This window comes from Marmota monax, unplaced genomic scaffold (genome assembly GCF_021218885.2).
Source record: "Marmota monax isolate L192 unplaced genomic scaffold, Marmota_monax_Labrador192_F-V1.1 WCK01_AAM20220418_F8-fsc00080, whole genome shotgun sequence".
Classification (NCBI taxonomy): domain Eukaryota; kingdom Metazoa; phylum Chordata; class Mammalia; order Rodentia; family Sciuridae; genus Marmota; species Marmota monax.
In genome coordinates, this window is record NW_026694750.1 from 610,990 (window position 1) to 634,377 (window position 23,388).

The window sequence follows — 23,388 nt, forward strand, 5'->3', positions numbered from 1 at the left end:
CAGAAACGGCAGACAAAACTCACTCGGATCACACCTCTGCCACAGCCAAAGCTGAAGGACTTGGAGCAAGCCAGCTATCTGCTGGGGCTCGGTTTCCTGAGCCACCAAATGCGGATGACAAGGGCACCCACTTGAGAGGGTTCTGCGAAGATTAAAGGAGAAGCGCTCACCAGCGCGGGCCCACGGCAAGCCTCCAGCGCCCGCTGCCCGACCACTACAAAGACAGGATCTATCCTAAACATGCAGCCGCAAAGCCAGGTCGCAGGCAGGAGCCCAGAGGAGACAGCTGCTTCCCCATAGGACTGCAGGTGTCCTGGGTGACAGAACTTTGGAAGTGCACTTGAACCTGCCTCTGGCTCCCAGGGTCCCTGGAGTTTCAGGACTCCTTCCAGAAGCGCGGAAGGCAGGGAATTTTGCCAGTTTTCTTCAGTGCTTTATTTTCCTGGGTTGGCACCATAAATATTAGTGAATAGAGCCACCCTGAGATGATGGTGGTGATGGTGATAAAACTCACTGAGCTTGGCTTCCATAGACTCTGTTGCTAGGGAGCCCAGCCCTGGCGGGTTTAAACATTCACTGCTCACAACACTGTGGGCAGCATGAGCTTTGGGTTCACACTGGTCATCAGGCACGTGGAGCCCGTAGGATGGCATGAAGCCTGCCCAGGTGAGCTCTGAGCATGCAGTTCAGGAGACCCTGCAATCTCACAAGGAACTTCTGGCAAATCGATTCAATCTTTGCTCTCAGAAAACATTTTCTTGACTGCCCTGAAGTAGGTATCCCCTGAGGGAGAAGAGCTTTCTGTGCTGGGAAGTAGTAAATCTGTCCTCTGACCCAGGGGGAGAAACTGTCTCTAGCTTCCAAGGCTAGTTGCTGGGCTAACAATATTACTGACTGCCATTTATTGAGCAACTACTATGCGACTATGTGGATGTGGCCATTGCAATACAGGTCGAGCATCCCCAAACTGAATTTTATTTTTTTCATATTTTTATTTTTGGCAGAAGTGGGGAATTGAACCCAGGGATGCTGCTCTACCACTGAACTATATCCCTAGTATTTTTTTTTTTGAGAGAGAGAGAGAGAGAGAGAATTTTTAAATTTATTTTTTAGTTTTCGGCAGACACAACATCTTTATTTGTATGTGGTGCTGAGGATCGAACCCAGAGCCGCGTGCATGCCAGGCAAGCGCACTACCGCTTGAGCCACATCTCCAGCCCCTCTCTAGCATTTTTTACTTTTTATTTCAAGACAGGATCTAGCTAAATTATCCAGGCTGACTGGCCTTGAACTTGTGATCCTCCTGCTTCAGCCTCCTGAGTATCTGGGATTGTGGGTGCATTCCACTATGCCTGGCCCTAATCCAAAAGTCCCAAAATCCCAAATCCTCCAAAATCTAGAACTTTTTGAGTGCCAACATAATGTCACAAGTGGAACATTCCACACCTGACATCATGTGACAACTTGCAGTCCCACTAAAAATACATAGAGATTTCCTGCAGGCTGTGTGGATAAGGTGTAGATAAAACATATATGAATTTGGGGCTTAGATTTGAGTCCCATCCCCAAGATGTCTCATTGTGTATATGCAAATATTCCAAAATCTAAAAAACTCTGAAATCTGAAACCAGAGGTCTCAAGACCACCACAGCCTGTGTCGGCGTGTCCATGCTGCGAAACAAAGCACCACTCTGGAGGCTGGACGCCCAAGATCAGGTGCGGGCAGGTCTGGCTTCCGGAGAGGCCTCTCTCTGGTTTGGAGACAGCCGCCTTCTTACCTGCCCACACACGACATTGCTGGTGTGCTCTCCTCTTACACGGAGGACACAGTCCTTTTGGATTAGGGCCCCACCCTTAGGACTTCTTTCCATCTAATCACCCTTCAAAGGCCCTGTCTCCAAGTACAGTCCCGCTGGGATGAAGGCTCCAACCTACAAGTTTAGGGGACACAGTCGGCCTCTCACGGGTCTTTTCCACATGAGCTCATCTTACCCCACCTATCCCGTGAGGTGGACATTAGAAAAGACATTTTCTTTCACACTTGAATTTATTTTAAAAGAAATCTGTTAGTACAGTTCCTACCTTTCCCAGGCCCTCGAGAAGCTATTTTATAAATAAGAAAATCAGTAGAGAGGTGGCTTGTCCAAAGTCACATCAGAGGGAAGCATCTGGGAATGTGGCTCACTGGGACAGCCTTTGGGTAGGTCGCGCCACTCCTTCCCGGGACCCTGCGTGGCTGAGTCACCCTCTGCTTCACACAGGAGTCCAGCACCCCAGGAGTGGCTCTGAGCCCAGCCCAGAGGTCCCCAGCAGCTGTGGGAAGCAGGTGGAAGGGCCAGCTGGGAGACCCCCAGGCCTGACTCAGGGGGGTGACACATCTGGGGTGCCCAGGTGTCAGCGACTCGGGGAGCTCTGTGATCAGCTGGCGACCCCAGGCACCCCCCGGGGCTCCCAGAGCTGACGTTGAAACCACACACCACACGGGTGTCTGGGGTCTGTCCCCACCCCCTGCCTGGTGACCTCACTCCTCCTCGGAGCCTGCCTCCTCTCTATCAAGCCTCAAGCAGGGAAGTCCTGGGCCTCTCCCAGCCCCAGTGCACAGATCCGACCGGCAGGTGGTGGGCCCGGCAGGTTTGGGGTTGAGCTGGAGCCACCAGTACCGTGAAAACCACAAGAGAGAGATCGAGAAAAAAAAGTCCTTCGCAGTCAGAACGAAAAGTGAGACTGAGAGAAACAGAGAAGGGCGCAGCCGAGAGGAGCCACAGCAGCTCTGGGGAAGGAAGCGCGGCTGGGGGTTGGATGACTAAGTTGTGGGGCCACAGTGACTGCCACGGGCCCCCAGCACGTGTGTGCGTGTATCCATGTGTGAGCACGCTCGAGCGTGAGGGAGTGAGTGTGTGAGAGGGCTCCGGACGGGTGCTTGTGCCAGTGGCCCATGGGGCAAGGACCAGACAGGGTCTCCCTCATTCCATGCCTGGGCTTGGCACTGACCCCAAGAAAACAAGAGCCCAACCCCAAGCCAGGCCCCGGAGGAAAGAAATACCAGGAACCATGTCACTGGCCGGCACATGGCAGAGCTTACAAGTATGGATTCCCGAGTTCACGATGGTCTGAGTTCAAATTCCAGTGTGGTCATTTGCTGACTGTGTGGCCTTAAGCAAATCACTTAAACTCTCTGTGCCTCCGTTTCCCCATCTATAAAACGGCAATAATACTTTACTCATAGGGTAGTTGGAGCTCAGAGGTGTAAGCTCTCAGAATAGCGCCTGGCACATAGTAGGAACTACCTAACCCCTCCTTATTATGATACTAAGTGACATCACAGGTCAGGAGCTCCAGGATTTAATTAGCTCCTGAGACAGATGCTTCCCCAGATTTATAGAACCTCGGGGGCTGGAGTGGTCAGACGAGAAGAGCCACGAGGCCAAGTCCCAGGTGCTGGTGGCACACCAGAGGTGAGGTGGGCACAGAACCCCATCCGGCCATCTGGCCTTCTGCTGCCCACCCACAGCCAGCCACCTCCCCCACCTGTCACCTGCCACAGGCCATCATGGCTGAACAGGCAGCATTCTTGGTGGGAAAACGAGGCCCAGGCCAGGCAGCTCTGGAGTCCAGGGAGCGTGGGCGGGAGGCAGCCACCGTCCTCGGCCTCACAAGGAAGTTCCTGGCACCAGGGAGCCTCTCACCTACCGACCACCCACCGCAGGCCACAGGCACCAGCAGCTGCTGACCCCTGCTGCTGGAGGCTGGGGGGCAGGGCTGCTCCTCTGAGGGCTGTGTGGCTTCCTGGTGGCCTTCGTGGCCCTCCTCCTGTGGTGGCCCACTGCAAACTTCCTTCAGGACTCCAGCCCCAGGGGCCCCATGCTCACCTGCGGGGCTCCCCTCACCTCCGAGGTCCGCGTCCCACACCTGTGCATTTCTGGGGATCCTGAGTTCAGGGGGACCCAACTGGGCCCGGTGCTGAGGCTCTGTCTCCCCAGGGGCCAGAAGTCCAAGGCCAGGGTATCAGCAGGGTGGGCTCCTCTGGAGGCCCCAGGGACAACGTTCCTCTCCTGGCTCCTGGTGCCCTTGGCTTGTAAAGGCTCCAGTCCCAGCTGCCTCTGGAACATCCCTTTCCCGGGTGTCTGTGCCCGCTCCTTTCCCGTGTCCTAGGAGGACCCGTGTTGGAGCTGGGGCCTCCCTAGTACAGGACGACGGCACCCCACCCCCCCACCCCCCCCCCCGTCTACCTCCACTGCAGCTGCGAAGACCCTTAATCCAAACGAGGCCACATTCGGAGGTTCCCGGTGGACTCATGGTTTGAGACTGAGGGCCGTGGAGCCTGAGAGCTGGGTCTAGGGGATGGGAAGCCTTCTGGAGGCCCACCCAGATGGTCAGGAGGCACAGCGAGACGGCCTGAGATGGGGACCACCACAGGGACAAAGGGCAAATGCACTCTGGGCCTTGGCTCACGGCTGTCAGTGGCCCCAGGAGCTTGTGAAGGCCACCCTCACCCAGGGCTGGCCTGCATGGCCGAGGCCAGGGAGCCCTGCATGTGCTGGCCCAGCAGCAGGCACAGGGAATGGCTGTCAAAAGACCCCAGGGGTGCGCACTTGCAATCCCAGAGGCTGGGCAGCTTAGCGAGGCCCTGTTTCAAAATAAAAGTAACAGCACTGGGGGCACAGCTAGCAGAAGAGGACCCCTGAGCCTATCCCCAGTACAAAACCAAAACCCTGGATCCCAGAAGGCATGGTGGCATCCTGTAATCCCAACAGCTCAGGAGGGGAAAGGTTTGGCAGTGGGCAGGTAGTTAGCAGGACTTACCCCTGGAGGAGGAGAGGGTGGGGGCTGGTCACCACATCCTGCTGTCCTACACTATGCTACACGCAGTCCCATGTCCCCAGTTTCCAAGCAAGAATTCCTGGAAGGGCCTGAGGGTGCCCAGGCCTCTCACACCTGCCTACCCCACCCTGGCCAGCCCTCCCCAGCTTGAAGCCCCATGGAGCCAGCTCCTGCCAGACACCAGGCGTAACTCACTATCCACTGTTTAATGGAGAAGTGTCCAGGATCTTCCCCTCCCTCTCTCAGTCCTTACTGTATATCAGTCCAGGTAGGTGGGCCACCCCCAAAATAGAACACCCCAATCTTACAACATGTGCGTGGGCCCTTGTTTCAAATAATACCATACATTTATTATGCATGTACTGTGTGCTGGGCACTGCGCTAGGCACTGTATCTGATCCTTTCCTTGTAGTCTCCAAACACCCACATTGAGGTGGCTTTAGGTAGTGTTATAACCCACATTCCACAGAGGAGGAAACTGAGGCTCAGAGAGGACCACTGACTTGCCCACAGGCAGGAGTAGATACTGACCCACAGGCCAGTGCTCTACCCTACACAGCTGGCACTGGTGCCACGTGCTTTCCCTTTCGAAGCAGGGGCTTCCCCAGGAGTGGAGGTGGCCGTGCCCAGGGAGTGGTCAGAATTTGTTGGAAATGGGAAGGACAGGCAGCTGGGTCTCCTGTGGCTGGGGTTCTCCGTCTCACATGCACGCCACACCCGAGGCCTGGAGGATCCTCAAAGCCCTCCCTCCCTCCTCCTCCACAGGCTGAGCCTTGTAGGGTCCCCGTCCTGGCTGGCCAAGACAGGCCTCCTGTCTGGGGACAGTGGGGGTCAGTCCTAATAGCGGGGCCCAGGGAGACCAAGTGGTTTCCGTTGAGTCTCGGGGGCTGCTGGGGCTTTGGACACAAGAAGAAAACCTGCCTCCCTGAGGGCCTGAGAACACCTGTGGTCAGAGCCCAGCTTGGTGCCACAACAGGGGCTGTCCCCAGAGCCCCAAGCCGTCGTCAGACACCTGACAGAAAGGACCCAACCTCACATGCCACTCTCGCCACAGCAGCCCGGACTTCCCCTCATGGCTCTTGCACACCTCAGGCGTCTACCCTCCCAGGAAGTGGACCAGGCCCTCCCCATGTCCCAAGCGACGGCTGCGGGGAGGGCCTGGTCACCACAGCCTCCTGCCTCCTGCGCTGGTCTGGAACAGCCCTGTCGGCCAGGAGGAGGGCCGTCTCCTCACCTCTGACCCTCCTGGGAATTTGCTAACAGGAGTGAGCTCAGGGTGTCCCTCGGCTCTGGTTGATGGCCACCCCATGACAGGTGAGTGGGGACAGGAAGAGCCGATGGCAACCTTGACGTCTTGGCATTTACACACAGTCCCCAACTTGCGACGGTGCGGCTTACAATGCTTAGGGGTGACCGTGACACGAGAGCAGCTGCCCTTGAATGTGAACTTGGGTTTTACCCCAGGCAGGTGCTGTGGGCGCCCGATCCTCTCCTGGTCCTGGGCACTGCCGCGAGGTCACCTCCTGTCAGCCCATGGTCCTGAGGGCCAGGAGCCAGAGCCTGCAGGCTGGAGGGCACTCCCACCCCTCGTCCACTACTGAGCACCGTCAAGTGCCACGGCTGTTCTGGACTTGGCCCTGGGCACACTGCTTGGCGCCTGCCTCAGGGACCTCGGAGTTGAGCAGAGTGCAGGGGGTTCCGGGGACCAGGGGAGGCCCGAGTAGGAGTTGGGTGGGTTTGGGGAAAGTTCTGGGCAGAAGCAAGAGGGCGAGAAAAGACCCAGAGGCGGGGAGCCCGAGGGTTAACACGGAGAGCGGCGGCGGCGGCGCTTGCCCTGCGCTGGGAGAAGGGGGGACAGAGCCAGCGGCTTTGCAGAGGCTCCTCACCTGGGAGGGCGCGGGAGGGCAGGACTAGGACAGGGAAGTGGCGCTTTCGCCACCAGCTGCCGTTCCCCACTTCCTGGCTCATTTCTGTCGCCTCACCCACAGCACGGAAGCTCCGCAGCCCAGACAGCTGCCGTCCGTGCTTGTGTGGCCTGGTCACCACCGTCTGCGGAGGCTGGCACGGTGCCCAACACGCACGCGATGAAGGAATGAATGAATGAGTGGGTGAAGGGCAGAAGTGCCACCCACCGCGTCAAGGACCCGGGCTCTATCTGCAGCACGTGCGGCCGCCTTTCCACACACTCGGCTGTCTCCAGTCTCCACACTGCGGTCCACACAAAGGAGGACTCGAGTCGTCCTCATCTCTAAGTGGCTAACACAGGCGTCAGTGATGGAAGAAGTAAAAGATCTCACTTTTTTCCTTTAATGCTACATACTCAGAAGGGACAGCCAGGCGCGGTGGCACACGCCTGTAATCCCAGTAGCTCAGGAGGCTAAGACAGGAGGATTGCAAATTCAAAGCCAGCCTCAGCAATGGTGAGGCCCTAAGCAACTCAGTGAGACCCTGTCTCTAAATAAAACACGAAATAGGGCTGGGGATGTGGCTCAGTGGTCGAGTGCCCCCGGTACCCCCCTCCAAAAGAAGAAGGGCCAAGAGGAGAAAAAAACAACAAAAAACAACAGAGAACAGCACACTGAGGCCTGACCACAAAGTCCTGTTCAGAGAAATGAAAGCACAGGCCCAGGTCACCCTGGAGGCCGATGAGAGAGGAGGCTGGAGAAGGCGGCCAAATGCTGAAACTTTAGAGACAGAAAATGAAAACATTTCCATGAAGAGCAAAGATGCTGGCTCTGCTCCTGTGCAGTTTCAGTTCTCACAGGAGAGAGAGGCACTCAGTGGTTTGCTACTTACTGCTGTGGAAGGGCCACAGAGTGTAGGGAGGTCCCTGGGCGTGGTCCAAGGGCTCCAGAGGTGGGGGAACTCTCCAAAGGAGAGATGTGCGAGCTGATGTGGACGGAGCCAAAGCAAGTGCTCCAAGAGCTCCAAGAGTGTCCTGGGAACCCCCACGTTACAGGAAGCGTGGGTCAGGAGTCAGGCTGGCCTTGCAAGCAGCGGGAGGGCAGCAGGGAACAGGTGCAGAAGGTGGAACGGAGGACAGGGACAGACTGGAAGACACGAGGCTGTTAAGAGGGCCTCGGCCTGTGACCTTTATTCCGGGAGCCCCTTAGGCTGAAGAAGCCTGTGCCCTGACAAAAGCATTCCTAAGAAGTGAGTCCGTCCAGGCTGGTGGTGCACGCCTGTACTCCCAGCGACTACAAAGGCTGAGGTAGGAGGACCACAAGTTCGAGGCCAGCCTCAGAACTTAGTGAGATCCTGCCTCCAAAAATAAATAAATAAAAGGGCTGAGGATGTAGCTCAGTGGGATAGTGCCTCTGGGTTCAATCTCCAGTACCAAAAAAACAAAAACAAAAACTCTGGTTTGGGGGAGCAGTCGGGGTTGCACCAGATGCAAGTGCGGCCCAGGGCCTTCTCCAGAACCTCCCAGGCATTCTGGGCAGAAAGCCTCACAGATCAGGTTACAGCCAAGGCCACATAAGGACTCGTCTCCCATCCCAGCCCATCACTCCAGACTGACTCAAAAAAGCCACCACTAGGTAAGGTGGCCTTGAAGGCCTGGGACAGGCAGAGCACGAGGTCAGTACATAAAGACTGGAATTCTTAGGCTTAGGCCTTTTGCATCTCATTGACTCTAAGATGCAAATCACTTCACATTTTCACGTCTCTGAGGTCAGCAGTCGGCAGTTGAGCTGAACAAGCAGCATTTTCCTGGGTGGTGTACAGAGTAACTATCTGGGACCCCTGGGCTGTGATTTCTTGTGCGTGGAACTCACTGGAAGCAGTGGGTTAGGGACCTTCTACATTTTCAAAATAACTATTTTTCCATAGAAACCACTTGCCTGGTGACTGAATGGCCCATCAAAGCATCCAGCCCAGACTCTTACCAAAAGGAACCCAGTCTGGTTTAGGCTGCTGCTCTTTGGAGCATCGGTGATCCACAGCTGCACCTGTAACTGATTCATTCACCTTTGTACATCTGTGATTTTTGACAGAAAGACTTCTAGATTCTCTTCTCCCATTGGCCAAAGAATTCTCAACAGAAACCACCAACTCTCAAGCTGGGTGGTGGCTCACACCTGTAAACTAGTGACTTCGGAGGCTGAGACCGCAAGTTTGAGGCCAACCTCAGCAACTAAGTGAAATCTTGTTTTAAAAATCAAAAAAAGCAGGGAAAGGGCTGGGATACAGATATATCCCCCGTCCTTTTACTTTTTAAATTTTGAGACTGGGTCTTTCTACATGGCCCAAGGTGGCCTTGAACTTGGGATCTTCCTGCCTCAGCCTCTGGGCAATATAGAGAAACCCTGTCTCTTCTAGGCTGAGGCTTCTGATGATGTTCTACACAGTACTGTCTGTTGGCCTGGGCCTCGCATGACCCATAATGGATAAATCTTCACCTCTCCTTAAACTGCTCAAATTTGTGACATTAACTTATTATTGCAGCGTGACCCAGCTTATTCTAATATGTGGCTATAAACAAGGAGAAAAGGGCTTCAATCAAGCCTTGCAAGCAGGAGCACAGGACAGCACAGCCCAGTGCCACCTTAGCTAAGGAATAAGAGCTCTTCTAAACCAGGTTTCTGTGTCCCCACTTTTGTCCCACAAAAATCAGGAACTTCATATTGTTCAACTCAATATATACACGATGGGAGAAAAACTGGATGCCCCACCTCACCCTGGTACTGGGAGTGAACCCAGGGATCATTTACCACTGAGTCACATTCCCAGTCCTTTTGTATATTTTCAGATAGTGTCTCACTAAGTTGCTGAGGCTGGCCTTGAACTCATTATCTCCTGCCTTACAGGTCTGCGTCACTTTGCCTGGCAAGAAGCATTTTTTTTTTTTTTGGTAGGGGCGGGGATACCAGGGATTGAACTCAGGGGCATTCAACCACCAAGCCCCATCCCAGCCCTATTTTGTATTTTACCTGAGACAGGGTCTCACTTAAGTTGCTTTGCATCTCACCATGGCTGAGGATGGCTTTGAACTCCCGATTCTCCTGTCTCAGTCTCCCAAGCCACTGGGATTACAGGTGTACGCCACTGCACCCAGCCAGGGTGCTGCTTTTTAAAAATGGTGGCGACATCTGGGTTCTCTGCCAACCTTATCTGGGGGGCAGGTCGTCCCCAGGCCCAGCCTCAGGCCCTCCTGCATTTTAAAGTCAGGGTCACCTTTCTGGGTAAAACAGGGTGGGTATCTGTCTACCCCTAATCTCCTCATCTGTCCCCGCTAGGGCTCTGGATCACCTACAGCTTCCAGGACTGGGCTAGAGAGGAGCGTGTGGGAGCCACCTGGCAAAGGGCCCAAGAGAGCCCTTGTTTGGGTGGAGACTGGTTTCAGGGACCACTGACCCAACACCATCCAGCTTCTACTGAGGCCCTTGCAGAGGTAGCTTTTTAACACCCACCTTGACCCCCACCTGTCTGGTGGGAGCTGCAGGGCACCACACTCGCAGTGATGGGTGCACTCTGCCCGGGTGGTCAGTGTCTCTCCCCAGGAGAGGGGGGCCAGCTGGGGCCAGGTGCCCTCTGGGGATCTCGGGCACCAGGAGAGGGCACACGTGTGAGTCACAGCTGCAGCGAGCACTAAGCTTTATTTACAAACTTGCAGAGAATTCCCTCACCTCCACCTGGGAGACCCTCCCCTCTGGACCCCAAGGAGGAAACAGGCCTGGGCCCACGCAGCTGCCCAACCTAGGTGGGCCTGAGCTGCTGCAGCTGAGGCTGGAGGGGCCGTCTGTTTCAAAGGCAGCGCCCGCTACGGTGAGGTCAGAGGCGCAGGTGAACGCGCCCTCCTCCTCCAGGAAGTCGGTCCTTAGGGCTTCTGCCATGGGACACAGGGCCAGGTGCCCTGGGGTTCTGACCAGACAGGAGTAGGGGGTGGGACCCGCACTGGCAAGGCCTGGATGGTGAACAGAGAAGCGTCGGGGCAACCTGGGGGACAGGTCGTCCCCAGGCCCAGCCTCGGGCCCTCCTGCATTTTAAAGTCAGGGTCACCTTTCTGGGTAAAACAGGGTGGGCAGCGAGGAGTGGTGGAGTCAAAGGGTGCCTGTCGGTGGGGGTGGGCAGGCCCTGGCACCCCCAATCCTGCCCCCCCAGGGCACTCTGGTCCCCAGGCCTGCTCCAAGGTATCTGTCCCTCACAGGGTACCCCAGGCTTGGGCACAACCTGGACCCTACCAGGCGGGAGCTAGACGGTGACAGCTCCTGGTGCTGGGCCTCGGAGATGGAGGACCAGAGGTCAAGGTTCTCGGGGGCTGTACTTCTCTCAGATTTTGGAGGAAGGATGTCCCAGCCTAGCAGACAGTGCTGTGGAGAGTGAAGGGTTAAAGGCACCTGGCCTGGGGCCCCATCAGGTGGAAGAGCCACTAAGCAGTCTCAGCCTCCCCCAGGGAAGGGGCCCACTGATGACCCTGGGCCTTTCCTCTCCCTGCTGGCCTAGCCATTGGGAGGTAAGGGCAGGGAGGGCAGAGTGCGTCTCATCCAGGCTTTGCCCCAGCACCGAGCACCCAACACGTCCTACCTCACTGAACTGCTCCCCTTGCCCCAACACCCTGAGGGTGGACCCCTCACACCACTGCAGAGAAGCCAACTAGCTCCCACTCCTCCTCTTCCTCCAACCCCAGCCGCCCTTTCTACTGGGGGTACGTGGGTGGCCCTGGACACCCATCCTAGAGGGAAACAGCAAAGGGTGGGGCTAAGGAAGCACTCGAGGAAGCACCGAGATCCAGGGTTACACCCCAGCTCTTCTACCAAGGCACGAGCTCCGCTGTCTCAGCCCCTGCAACATGGAGTGGGGGTGACACCATGTACACAGCATGCAAGAGCTCAGGAAATGGGGTCCATTCATGTCGTGCCGGGCGCAGAAAGACAGCTATTCTGGAAGCTGGGTCACAGGGCACATCCTCCCCAGGGGACTGAGCAGGGGTGATGGACGACACCCCCACATACCCCAAGACTCGGTGCTTGCCCTCAACACAGCACTGCTTGGACCTAGGGTCCATGTGGCCCCCTCATTCCTGCATAGCCCCCAGCTGCTCACCTGGGGCAGAGCCAGCGTGTCTGAAGCATCGAAGCTCTTCCGCCGATGGACTCGGTACTGGTGCGGGGGATCCAGGATGGACAGCGGGATGCTCACCCTGTTCAGGGCTTCAGTGAGGGGCTGCCCACAGCACAGCCTCATCTTCACCCACTCAAAACCAGCAGGGGTCAGGTCCATCCCCTGGGCAGTTGCTGCCTCATGGCTCCACTCACCTGACCCGAGTGGACTCCACCAGGGTCCTAGGGCCCTGAGGGTTCCGTGGTCTCCCGCACAGGCGGCAGGGGATGCCAGGATCCAAGGGCACCAGAAACAGGCGCTTGTTGACACGGTAACAGTACACACCTGTGAGCCCGGGAGAAGCAGCAGCCTCCGTGAGCCAGGGGTTCCAGATGCCAGGCACCTGATGTCTGACTATTGTGCCCGCCAACCCTCTAGAGAGCAAGTTCTGGACCTTCCCCCCAACCTGTTCCCCCTCCCAGTCAGGGGCTGTGACTCAAGGGGGGGAGAGCATCCTCCCAGGGCTCTTGAGAACTGGACTGAGCCCAGCAGGGCCTGCCACGGGCTTCGGGGGAGGGTGTCATGCGGGGTAGGCTCTAAGCCACCAGGCCAGGCCTCAGCTCCCACGCTCCTACCAGCACTGGTCCAGGGTTTCCCTCCCTGAGTTCCCAAGAACTCAGGGGCCTTGAGTTGGGGCGGGGCCAGGATAGTCGGACCCTGCAGCAGCCTGGCTGAGGGCACTCACATTCGTGGTCCTCCTCCACGTCACTGCTGTCACACAGGCCTAGGAACTGGGGTCTGTGAGGGTATGGAGGTGAGCAGGCCACACAGTGGAGCCCAGCTGCCCCGCCACCCTCATCTGCCCTGCCGCCCTCATCTGCCCCTGCTCACTCGGGGGTACTGTACACACACTCCTCCTTGTTGGTCTCCCGGAACTTCTGCAGCGTAGAGAAAAAGGTCTCGGGCTTGCTGGTGATGGAGGAGCTGCTGTCCATGGACCCTGGTGTGGGCAGAGCACCAGCGGCGATGGCAGAGAGGCTGAGAGCCACCGGGCTGCCACTGGCTAAGGCCCAATCAGCAACCCTGGCACCCCAGCCACTGCCTTCCCCGCTGCACCCCAGACAAAGCGGAGGGACCCAGCACCCACTGTCACCGCTGTTCTGTTTCAGGCCCGTCCAACCTGCTGCACGGGACCCTTACCACGGGCCGGCTGACGTCGCTCTGTGCCGGGAAAGCACAGGACGCAAAGCCCCACCCTCCTGAGCCTTGCAGACAAACCAGTCACCAAAGAAATCTGTGAGACAAACTGAATGGTGAGACCTGCCAGGAACCAGGACAGCGGGGTCAGGCAACCACGTGAGGCAAGGCAGCAGTGCCAGGGGAGGCCTCCCTGACTAGACAGCACTTAGGAAGCCACATGAACATCCCAGGAAGGACACTGAAGGCAGATGAAAACGCAGGTGCAAGCTGGGCGCGGTGGCGCAGGCCTGTCATCCCAGCGGCTAAGGCTGAGGTACGAGTACCATTAGTTCACAGCCATCCTCAGCAACAGAGAGGGGCCAAGCAACACAGTGAGACCCTGTCTCTAAATAAAACCCGAAACAGGGCTGGGATCTCAGCCCTATCAGTGGTTAAGTGCCCTCGAGTTCAATCTCTAGCACCCCCCAAAAAAGAAAATGCAGACGCAAAGGCCCTGGGGCAGGGGTGTGCCTGCTGTATGAGAAACAGCTAGGAGGGACAAGTGGCTAAAAAGGGAGTAAGGAGCGAGTTTGCAAGGGAAGAGGACAGGAAGCCTGCAGAGGGTTTGGGGACAAGGAAGGACACAATCAGAGAGACCATGCATTTCTACAGGATCCCTGCCCTGGCTGCTGCAAGGGGAGGGGACGCAGGGGACCAGGTGGGAGGCCACAGCAGCAGTCCAGGTGGAGAGGGGGAGCTGGATTCTAGAAATGTGGTGAAGGAAGCACAAGAGAATGTGCTGACAGCTGGATGAGCACCACGGGAAACAGCAGGAGGTGAACCCAGACGCTGTGGCCTGACCTATGGGGCCGGAAGCTGCCATCCATAGAGGCAGGATGGCTGCAGGAGGGGCAGGCGGGGAGGAATCAGGACCCTGGACTTAGATGTGAGGTCAGTACGAGACACCTGGTTGCTTGGGTGGGTATGATCTGGGTGTCCCTAAGGTCCACATGCTGGAAGGCTGGCCCCCGGGGCAGCAGTGCTGAGGTGTGGCCTAGTGGGAGGCAGGGGGTTCCCCCCGGGAGGGGACTGATGTGTTTCTCACAGGACCCTGGTGACTCCTGAGAGCAAGCTGTTAACTGAAGAGCAAGGCTGGCCCCTCGTTTACTCCTGCTTCCTATCTAGCCAGGTGATTGCTTGCTCCTCCTGCCCGTGCCCCCATGATGCTATCTACCATGATGCTGTGTACCATGCTACAATGCAGCTCTGAGGCCCTCTCCAAGGCCAACCAGACGTTGCTATCATGCTCTTGAACCTCTGCAACTGTGGACTAAATAAAAATCTTATTATAAAGTATATAATAATAATAACTATTATTACTATTATTATTATTATTATTGGCACCAGGGATTGAACCCAGGGGCTCTTAATCACTAAGCCACATCCCCAGCCTTTTTTTTTATTTTGGTCAGGGTCACTAGGTCGCTTACAGCTTCACTAAGTTGCTGAAGCTTGCTGCAAACCTGCAATTCCCCTGTCTCAGCCTGCTGGGATTACCACCATGACCAGCTAAGTACTTAATTATTAGAGTATTATAAAGTACCCAGCCTCAAGTATTCTGTGATAGCACAGAAAATAGACAAGCACAGCAATTGAAAGCTGACCAGAGCACAAGTCTAGGACTCAGAAGACAGACATGGGCTAGAGATAAAATGAGGGTGTAGGGAGAACTTTAAAAGGCGTGGTACTGGGATGAGATGGGATCACAGAGGGGAGGAGGGAAGACAGAGAGGGCAGGGTTGGAAGACTGAGTCCTCAGATGCTAGGGTGTAGAGACAGGAACAGGTAAGAGAACCCAGCAGAGGGAGCTGGGAAGGAGCAGCCAGGAAGATGGGGGTGGGTGGGACAGGAGAGCGTGTGAGGAGGAAGCAGTGTTGGTGGACCGTCAGGACATAAAGCTCAGTGTGAGAAAAAGTGATGGAGAAGACAGGCAGATGACTTGGGAGGCTGAGGTGGGAGGAGCAAGGCAGGCCTTGGCCGCTTAGCAAGGCCCTATTTAAAAAATAAGAATAGGGGCTGGGGTTGTGGCTCAGCAGCAGAGCACTGAGGCACTGGGTTCGATCCTCAGCACCACACAAAAATAAATATTTTAAATAAATAATAAGAATAGGATGCACAGAATACTCATGGATGCGTTGACACATGGTCCTGCATGAACAAGCCCATCTCCTGAGGGGATACAGAATTTGCAGGGACAGGAGAAGGTACTTGCCAGGGCCTGGGGTGAGGCTGGGACAGAGAGTCTGTTTCCTTGGCAGAGGGTTTCAGTATACAAGATGAAAAAGTTCTGGACATGGATGGTGGCACAGCAATGTCAGTGTCCTTAATGCCACCGAACTGCACACTTAGAAATGGGTAAGATGGCAAATTTGATGTCATACATACCGAAACATTCAAGAATGAGGCCGAGAAGGCCAGGGGAGAGCAGGCAGAGGCCACCATGGGGAGGGCTAGGGGTGAAACACAGAAAGATGACCTAGGCCGAGCTGTGCAGGGCCCAGCATGTAATAAATGCTCAAAAACACAGCAGCTCTGGCTCTGTTCACTCAACAGATGCAGCACCTCTGTGCAGAGACTAAGAGAACAGACAAAGCAGGACTCGACCCCCCTTCCCAGGAAAGGTGTGAGCAGAGGGCAGGCCTTACCTACAATCCAGTCATAGCCCAGGTACGGCTGGAGGCTCCAGCTGCTCTCAGGTGTGGCAGGCTCCTGGCAGGTCACTCTGGACTAAGGAGGGAGGCGAAGGGGGCAAGGGTTGGGCTGGCAGGCCTGGCTCAAAGAGGCCCACAATGGGGGGATACAGGGAATGTGTCTTGACTTCACCCTGCTTGGGCCCTGGGGCTCAAGTGAGAGCTCAAAAGCCTGAAAATAAGTTTAGGCTTTATGCCCCCACTTTATGCATGGCTCTGAAGAAGTCTAGGCTCCGAGCCTCGTCTCCCCACGTGTATAATGGGGCTCATCACATTCTTCCCAACTGCTGTCTGAAAAACTAGCAGAAACACTTATCAACAACTTAGGCTGCACAGATAAAACTCAAGGTACCTCCTGGAAGCCTTCTGCCCCAAGGGATACTGCCCATAGCACATCTGTCAGATAGGGAAACTGAGGCTCAAGGAAGCCTCATTGGTGGATGCCCACCTCTCTCTGTTACCTTGGACTGCTCGCTTTGCTCAGCCAGGATGGATCTTGGGACCCGATCACACAACCCTGATAAAGGCGCTGGCTCCTTTGAGTCTATGGTGGTCAGTGAGTGGAATCTGGGTTGGCCCGAGGGCTCTAGGTGTTGGCCCTTGACAGGTGGTTGAGATGCCACCCTTGGGCTGACCCTGTCAAGCCAGGCCACATCACAGGGGTCATCTCCATGGGTATCCAGCGGGTCCCACTTATGGCATCTGTCCTGTGAACAGGAGGCTTGCCAGGAGATTGAGGAAGTTTCTGGGGACAATGGCGTCTCTGAGTCGTAGATGTTGCAGGAGTTCAGGCCTGACTGGAGAAGGCAAGCCAGGTCACCCAAGGGGTAGCACAGCCAGAGCCCATCCACCCTGCCTGCACTAGACACCATGGCCTAGGCCATCACTGCTCCACCCTGGGCAGTGTCCCAGCCCAGTACCTTACCTCCCAAGGCCTCAGTTTTGCATCATCCATAAAATAGGCACAATGATCAAGAAGACACTGGAGGCCTGGGTACTGTTCTTAAGAGTCAGACAGCCCCTTCCTTGTCCCCTGGGAGTTCCTAAGAAGATACCCACCTTTGGGGCTGCCTTGGCCACTGACCGCTGCACGGCATCTTGCCCAGCCTGCAGCTGCCTCAGGAGCTTCAGGCTGAGCAGCCGAAGCTGCAGGAGGTCCTCAGTCTCCATCATCCTGGGCATATCCTCCATCACTCCAGATATCAGGGTCACAGGAGGTCCTTTCTTCCGCCTGAAGTCAAGATGGCAAGTCACAGGGATGAGGAAGGTGCCTTGGTGCCAGAAGCCTGGGTTCAAACTCCACTGGGATGCTCTTGAACTATGCAGCCACAGGCAAGTTATTTAACCTCTCTGTTGTCTTCTTTTCACATCCTCCAAATATGGTAACAGCATCTATCCCACCAGGTTGTTGTTTGTTAGGACTAAACAAGGCCAAGAGAGACAAATTCCCCTTGAAGAGCCCTGACTAGGAAATTAGACTAGTTTAATCCGCAAAAAGCAACTAATGCCAAGTCTGAAAATCTAAAGCTTTGTAACCTGTGAATCTAACAAAATTTTTAAAAAATCAAGCTTCTAAAAGGATACTTTCTTCTTTCCTGCCTCCCACCTACCCTCCTTCTTTTCTTTCTTTCTTCTTCTTCTTTTTTTTTTTTTTTTTTTTGTGGATATATTCAGTATTGAACCCAGGGCCTGAAGTAAGCCAAGCATGTGCTCTGCCACAAAGCTACACCACAATCCATTCTTTTTTTTGGGGGGGGAGGGTGGATAATCAGGGAATGAACTCGGGGGTACTGAGCCACACATCCCCAACCCTATTTTGTATTTTATTTTATTTTATTTTATTTATTTATTTTTATTTTAGTTTTTAGTTTTCGGCGAACACATCTTTGTTTGTATGTGGTGCTGAGGATTGAACCCGGGCCGCAAGCATGCCAGGCAAGTGCACTACCGCTTAAGCCACATTCCCAGCTCCCTATTTTGTACTTTATTGAGAGGGTCTCACTGAGTTGCTTAGCACCTCGCCCTTGCTGAGGATGGCTTTGAACTCAGGATCCTCCTGCCTAGCCTCATACTGTGCCTGGCTTCATTCTCTTTCTTTTGACTTGTAAAGAAACCAAAGTCCAGGGCTGGGGTCATAGCTCAGTGGTAGAGCGCTTGCCTAGCACATGTGAGGCCCTGGTTCGATCCTCAATACCACATAAAAATAAATACATAAAATAAAGCTATTGTGTTCAGCTACAATTTTAAAAAAATATTTTTAAAAAAAGAAGAAGAAACCAAAGTCCAAAGAGGTTTAGCAACCTGCCTCAACTCACAACCAGGAAGGGGCAAATCCATGACGGGAACCAAATCTGGATCCAGGCCTGGTCTAGAAAGCCCTTCCCCGGCAGCGCAGGAAGGGGTCTGAGAAACCACCTCCTCCTCACGCCCCAACCCCAGGACCCCGGCTCCGGGACACACACCTGCCTCAGTCGGGGACTTCTGCAGGCTGCCCCAAGTTTCCCACTTCTCTCAAAGCCCCCGGCTCTCAAACTCGGGCCCCGCCTTTACCTGGCCAGCGACGCCGGGCCGCTCCCCTGCAGGCCGAGGGTCTGTTTTCGCACAGGGCTGAAGGCACAACCAGCACGGCCCTCCCGCAGCCCCGCCGCCCCTCTGGAAAGTTGAGGGCGGCGCAGACGAGAGCGGAAGGCAACGTTCAAGTCAGACACAGGGACAGAAAGCGTCGGTGGCAGAGCGGGGGACGCCCACGCGGAACCCCGGGGAACGGGAGCCAGCCCCGTCCTCTAGCATCCCGGGCCCCTGGCCCGCTGCTGGGTGTGCACGTGCGGACGCATCCGAGACCCTGCTGCCCAAGCCCGTGTGCATCCGCCGAACTCACCGCCGGAAGCCCCAGACCCACAGTGCCCGAGTCCCGCCTCGCCACGCCCCGCGCGTTCCGGGGGCGGGGCCTCATATGGCCGTCCTGATTGGCCAGGGGCGGGGCGGGGCGGGGCCGGGATGCTTCCGAGCGTTTACTGCGAGTCCATAGCGGCAGTTTCAATTTTGGGACGCTGGTAACAGGGACCCACAGCCGATTGGTCAGCTTCTGAGGCCGGGCTCAACTTTAGGAATAAAGCGGAGCCCCAGAGAGCGGGCTCTGATTGGTCGGCAGGGGCCGGGCTACGCCCATCGGCTGCGACCTGAAGTTTGAGCGTCCGAAGCTCGGGGTAACAGCGCGGGTGGGAAGCAGCGAGGTGGGCGGGGCGGGCGGCCGCCGCAACCGTTCTTTCGTATTTTTATTGACAGACGCCTACTGTGTGCCAGCAGGCACTATGCTAGACCGCGAGGCAGGGAAGAATTAAGAGGGGAAGGAGGCCGTGGGTAAAATAAGAACACAGACACCTAGAATCCGGTGTAAATTTATATAATTTTTGTAAGTCAATTTATATTGAGTACCTACTGTGTGCCAGGCATTTGGGCCAGGTCTTTTCCATGTGCCATAAATATGCGTGGAGGTATTTTCCCGTTTTCCAAAAAGCCTCTTGAGGCTGAGATGAAGTGACTTGCCAGAACATGTTTAAATCAATATAATTCACCATATTGGGCAGGGAGGGTGTAGGAAAGGAAAACAGTCTCAGTAGATTCAGGAAAAAAACACCCATTCAGCACTGTCCCTTTTTCTTAATAGTTGGAAATAGGACGTGCCACAATTTTTTACCTAGACATATTTGACCAAATCCAACATTCACTTCCAACTTTTTGAAATTTTGCAGTACTGGGATCAAACCCAGGATCTTCACATGCTAAGCAAGCAGTCTCTCACTAAGCTATACTCCCAACCCCCATCTTTGATTTTCAGAAATAGCATTCCAACTAACTCGAAACAGAAGGGAACTTTCTGATAAAAGCTATCTAGGAAATACCTACAGTTAACAGCATACTTCATAATAAAAGATTGTGTGCATTCCCAAGATCAGATGTTTCAACATTCAACATTATACTGGAGTCTTAGCCAGAGCAATAAGGAAAGAAAGAAAGAAAAAAAAAAAGACATCTAGGCAGAAGGATTGAAGTTCAAGTAATTTAGCAAGGCTCTAAGCAACTTAGAGAGCCCTTGTCTGAAAAAATAAAAAGGGCTGGGGATGTATCTCAATGGTAAAGTGCTCCTGGGGAGGGCGAGGGGGAGGGGGGAGGGGGAGGGGGAGGGGAAAAAGGCATTTAGATTGGAAAGAAAAAACAAAACTATTTTTATCCACATACAACCTAATTGATAATCCCAAAGAATCTACGAATATGTCACTGGACTTGTTAATGAGTTCTAGAAGGTTGCAGGATATAAGATTGATACACAGAAATAAATTGAATTTCTGTATATTATTAGAAGTTGAAATTTTTAAAACACCATTTATACCAGGCACAGCGGCACACACCTGTAATCCCCAGCAACTGGGGCAGTTGAGGCAGGAAGATCAGAAGCTCAAGGCCAGCCTGGACTACTTAGTGAGACCATATCTAAAAATAAAAAATTTAAAAAGCCTGGAGACATAGCTCAGTACTACAAATGCCCTGTTTAATCCCCAGTACTGAAACAAAACACCATTTGCATAGTATTGAGAAATACAATAATGAAATATTTAGGGGAAACTCTGACAAAAATTTCACGAGACCTACATGAAAGGAAAGTGACCACAACACTCCGAGCGACCAAGAGATCTTTTTGCAGCAGTGCAACAGAGGAGAAAAGAGAGAAAGAGAGAGAGAGAGGGAGAGAGAGGAGAGCATGCTCGCAAGGGAGACAGATCAAGAGAGAGAGACAGAGCAAGAGAGAGGGGGTCCCAGCAGGAGGGAGTTTTTATAGCCCAAATTTAATGGGGCCTCTGGGTCTGCAAGATGCCTTGTTGGCACAAGGGGGGTTGAGTGTTCAGCCTTGAGTGGGGGTTGAATGTTCAGCTTTGACGCAAACAGGTGATAAAGGACCAGACAGAGGGGGTTTGAGTGCGTGGGCCATCCTGCAGCTAACATTTGTTCAGCCTGCCCTGCAGATAACAGTTCAGCCTGTTCTGCACCTAACACTACACATTAAAAATCATTAAACTGGGGGCTGGGGATGTGGCTCAAGCGGCATGGGTGTGGCCCGGGTTCGATCCTCAGCACCACATACAAACAAAGATGTTGTGTCTGCCGAAAACTAAAATGTAAATAAAATATTAAAATAAAAATAAAAATTATTAAACTGGACATGGTAGCAGACATATGTAATCCCAACAAGTTGGGAGGCTGAAGCAAGATGATAGTAAGTTCAAGCCAGCCTTAGCAACTTCATGAGGTCCTAAACAATTCAGCAAAACACTGTATCAAAATAAAAAATAAAAAGGGCTGGAAATGTGACTCAAGTGTTTAAGCAACCTGGGTTCAAACCCCAGTACCCAAAAAGAAAGAAAGAAAACTGGATATCAAAAATCACAGGATGTATGATTCCTGTTATTGGTAATGTCCAGAAAAGGCAAGTCTATAGATAAAAGAGATAGTGGTTCCCTGGGTCCAACGTGTAAACAAGAAGTAACCATCATTCTGCAGAAGGGCATAAATGATCTTTCTGGGGTGACAGGCATGTTCTAAAATTGGAGTGCGGCAATGGCTGCACAACTCTGTATACTTATTAAAATTGTTAAAGGTACAGCTCCACCATTTTTATGGTATGAAAATTACACCTCAGTAAAGCTGAGTTTTTGTTGTTTTGTTACTAGGGATTGAACCCAGGGACGCTTTACCAGTGAGCTACATCTCCCATCCTTTTTTACTTTTTCTTTTGAGACAAGGTCTCACTAAATTGCCGAGGCTCACCTTGAACTTGCAGTCCTCCTGCCTCAATCTTACAAGTTGCTGGGGTTACAGGTGTGAACTACCTGTCTGGTACTGTTCTTTTGTTTTTATTTTCAAAGTTAAAACAGACCCACTGAATTATGCAGTCATTCTATTCCCGGCATTTATCCAAGGGGGAAAGATTGTCCATACCAAGTCTTGTATAAGAGTGCCAGGCGCAGTGGCACATGCCTGTAATCCCAGCAGCTCAGGAGCCTGAGGCAGGAGAATCGCAAGTTCAAAGCCAGCCTCAGCAAGGGTGAGGTGCTAAGCAACTCAGTGAGACCCTGTCTCTAAATAAAATACAAAATAGTCTTGGCGGTGTGGCTCAGTGGCCAAGTGCTCCTGAGTTCAATCCCTGGTACCCCTGCTCCCACAAAAAAAAAAAAAAAAAGCACTCCAAGATGGAAGGGCTTTTCCACTATTTCATTAAAAAAATAATAATAAGGGCTGGGGATGTGGCTCAAGTGGTAGCACGCTCGCCTGGCATGCGTGCGGCCCGGGTTCGATCCTCAGCACCACATACAAACAAAGATGTTGTGTCCGCCTAAAACTAAAATAAATAAATAAATAAATATTTTAAAAAAAAATAATAATAATAAGAGGCAACTTGGCTGGGATGTTTATTCAAAGCCAACTCTTCTTTTGGTGGTGCTGGGGATTGAACCCAGGGCCTGTGCATGTGAGGTAAGCACTCTCCAAACTGAGCCATACCCCCAGCCCCTTAAAACCAGCTTTGAAGAAGACAGACAACTTTTCTCATCCCTCTGTCTTCAGAGAAAGAAAAGCTTTTATAGAGAGACTGTGGGACAAGACTCAGGAAGTATACACAGGCAGATTTAGTTAGCCAGAGAACCTGTGGGTCTCGACTTCCAACTTCCAATGGGTTTGTCTTATTCTCATGCTAAGGAAGTTCTAAAGTTGAAACAATTTTGAGCTTAATTTCAAAGGGGTCTCTGTTTATTTATTTATTTGGTACCCAGGGATTGAATCCAGGGGTGCTTAACCACTGAGCCACATCCCAAGCCCTTTTTATATTTTATTTTGCGACAGGGTCTCCCTAAGTTACCTAGGGCCTTGCCAAACTGCTGAGGCTGTTCTTCAATTGGGATTACAGGCATGTGCCACCAAACCTGCTCAACAGGGGCTCTGTTTCATATCCCACAGAAAAACAAGTTATCAGGAAGTTGCCCTTAATTTCAGAGGGAGTCTGTTTCAGCGGCAGCTTCGTTGTGAATCCCAACATCCATCAAGAAGTAGCAATAAAATACACTGTGGTGTCTCAAAAGGTATCCGGAACCTCCTTTCCTCTACCTCCATCCCAATTGCCCTGGTCCAGGACACCATCACGTCCTGCCTGGCTGGCTGTTTTGTATCTGTCCTCTCATTGTCCATCTCCACCCAGCAATCCAGGACCCCACGAAAATGTGAGTCATAGCTGGGCACAGTGGTGCATGCCTGTAATCCCTGGGCCTTGGGAGAAAGAGGCAGGAGGATCACAAATTCCCGGCCAGCCTCAGCAACATGGCAAGACCGTGTCTCAAATACTGAAGAGGGCTGGGGTGTCGCTCAATGACAGAGCACTGGCCTCCCAGGCTCAAGGCCCTGGGTTTGAACCCAAGTACCACAAAAAACAGAAACAGAAACACCTAAGTTGGCTCATATTCTGCTCCAACTCTCCAGTGACACCTGCCTCGCTCAGAAGAAAACAAGACCCAAGTCTGCCCCAAGCTCCCTTTTGCACCCCCTCTCCGGT

General features: G+C 53.6%; 1 protein-coding gene across 3 annotated transcripts; it reads right to left on the bottom strand.

The window, feature by feature from the left end:
• Positions 1-10,399: 10,399 nt before the first annotated feature.
• On the bottom strand, positions 10,400-18,697 carry Miip (migration and invasion inhibitory protein). Of its 3 annotated transcripts, XM_046424805.2 has the most exons (10): positions 18,342-18,697; positions 16,851-17,022; positions 16,253-16,588; positions 15,747-15,828; positions 12,754-12,862; positions 12,608-12,660; positions 12,078-12,207; positions 11,866-11,962; positions 11,004-11,132; positions 10,400-10,726 (listed from the first exon to the last, which is right to left on the bottom strand). In XM_046424805.2, the coding sequence occupies exons 2-10, from the start codon at positions 16,980-16,982 to the stop codon at positions 10,640-10,642; spliced, it is 1,155 nt and encodes a 384-aa protein (XP_046280761.1). In that variant the 5' UTR covers positions 16,983-17,022; positions 18,342-18,697; the 3' UTR covers positions 10,400-10,639. The 3 variants fall into 3 exon arrangements, with proteins under 3 accessions (XP_046280761.1, XP_046280758.1, XP_046280762.1); XM_046424802.2 differs by having other exon boundaries at positions 10,400-11,132; XM_046424806.2 differs by lacking the exons at positions 10,400-10,726; positions 11,004-11,132 and adding an exon at positions 11,140-11,604.
• Between the last annotated feature and the right edge of the window lie 4,691 nt (positions 18,698-23,388).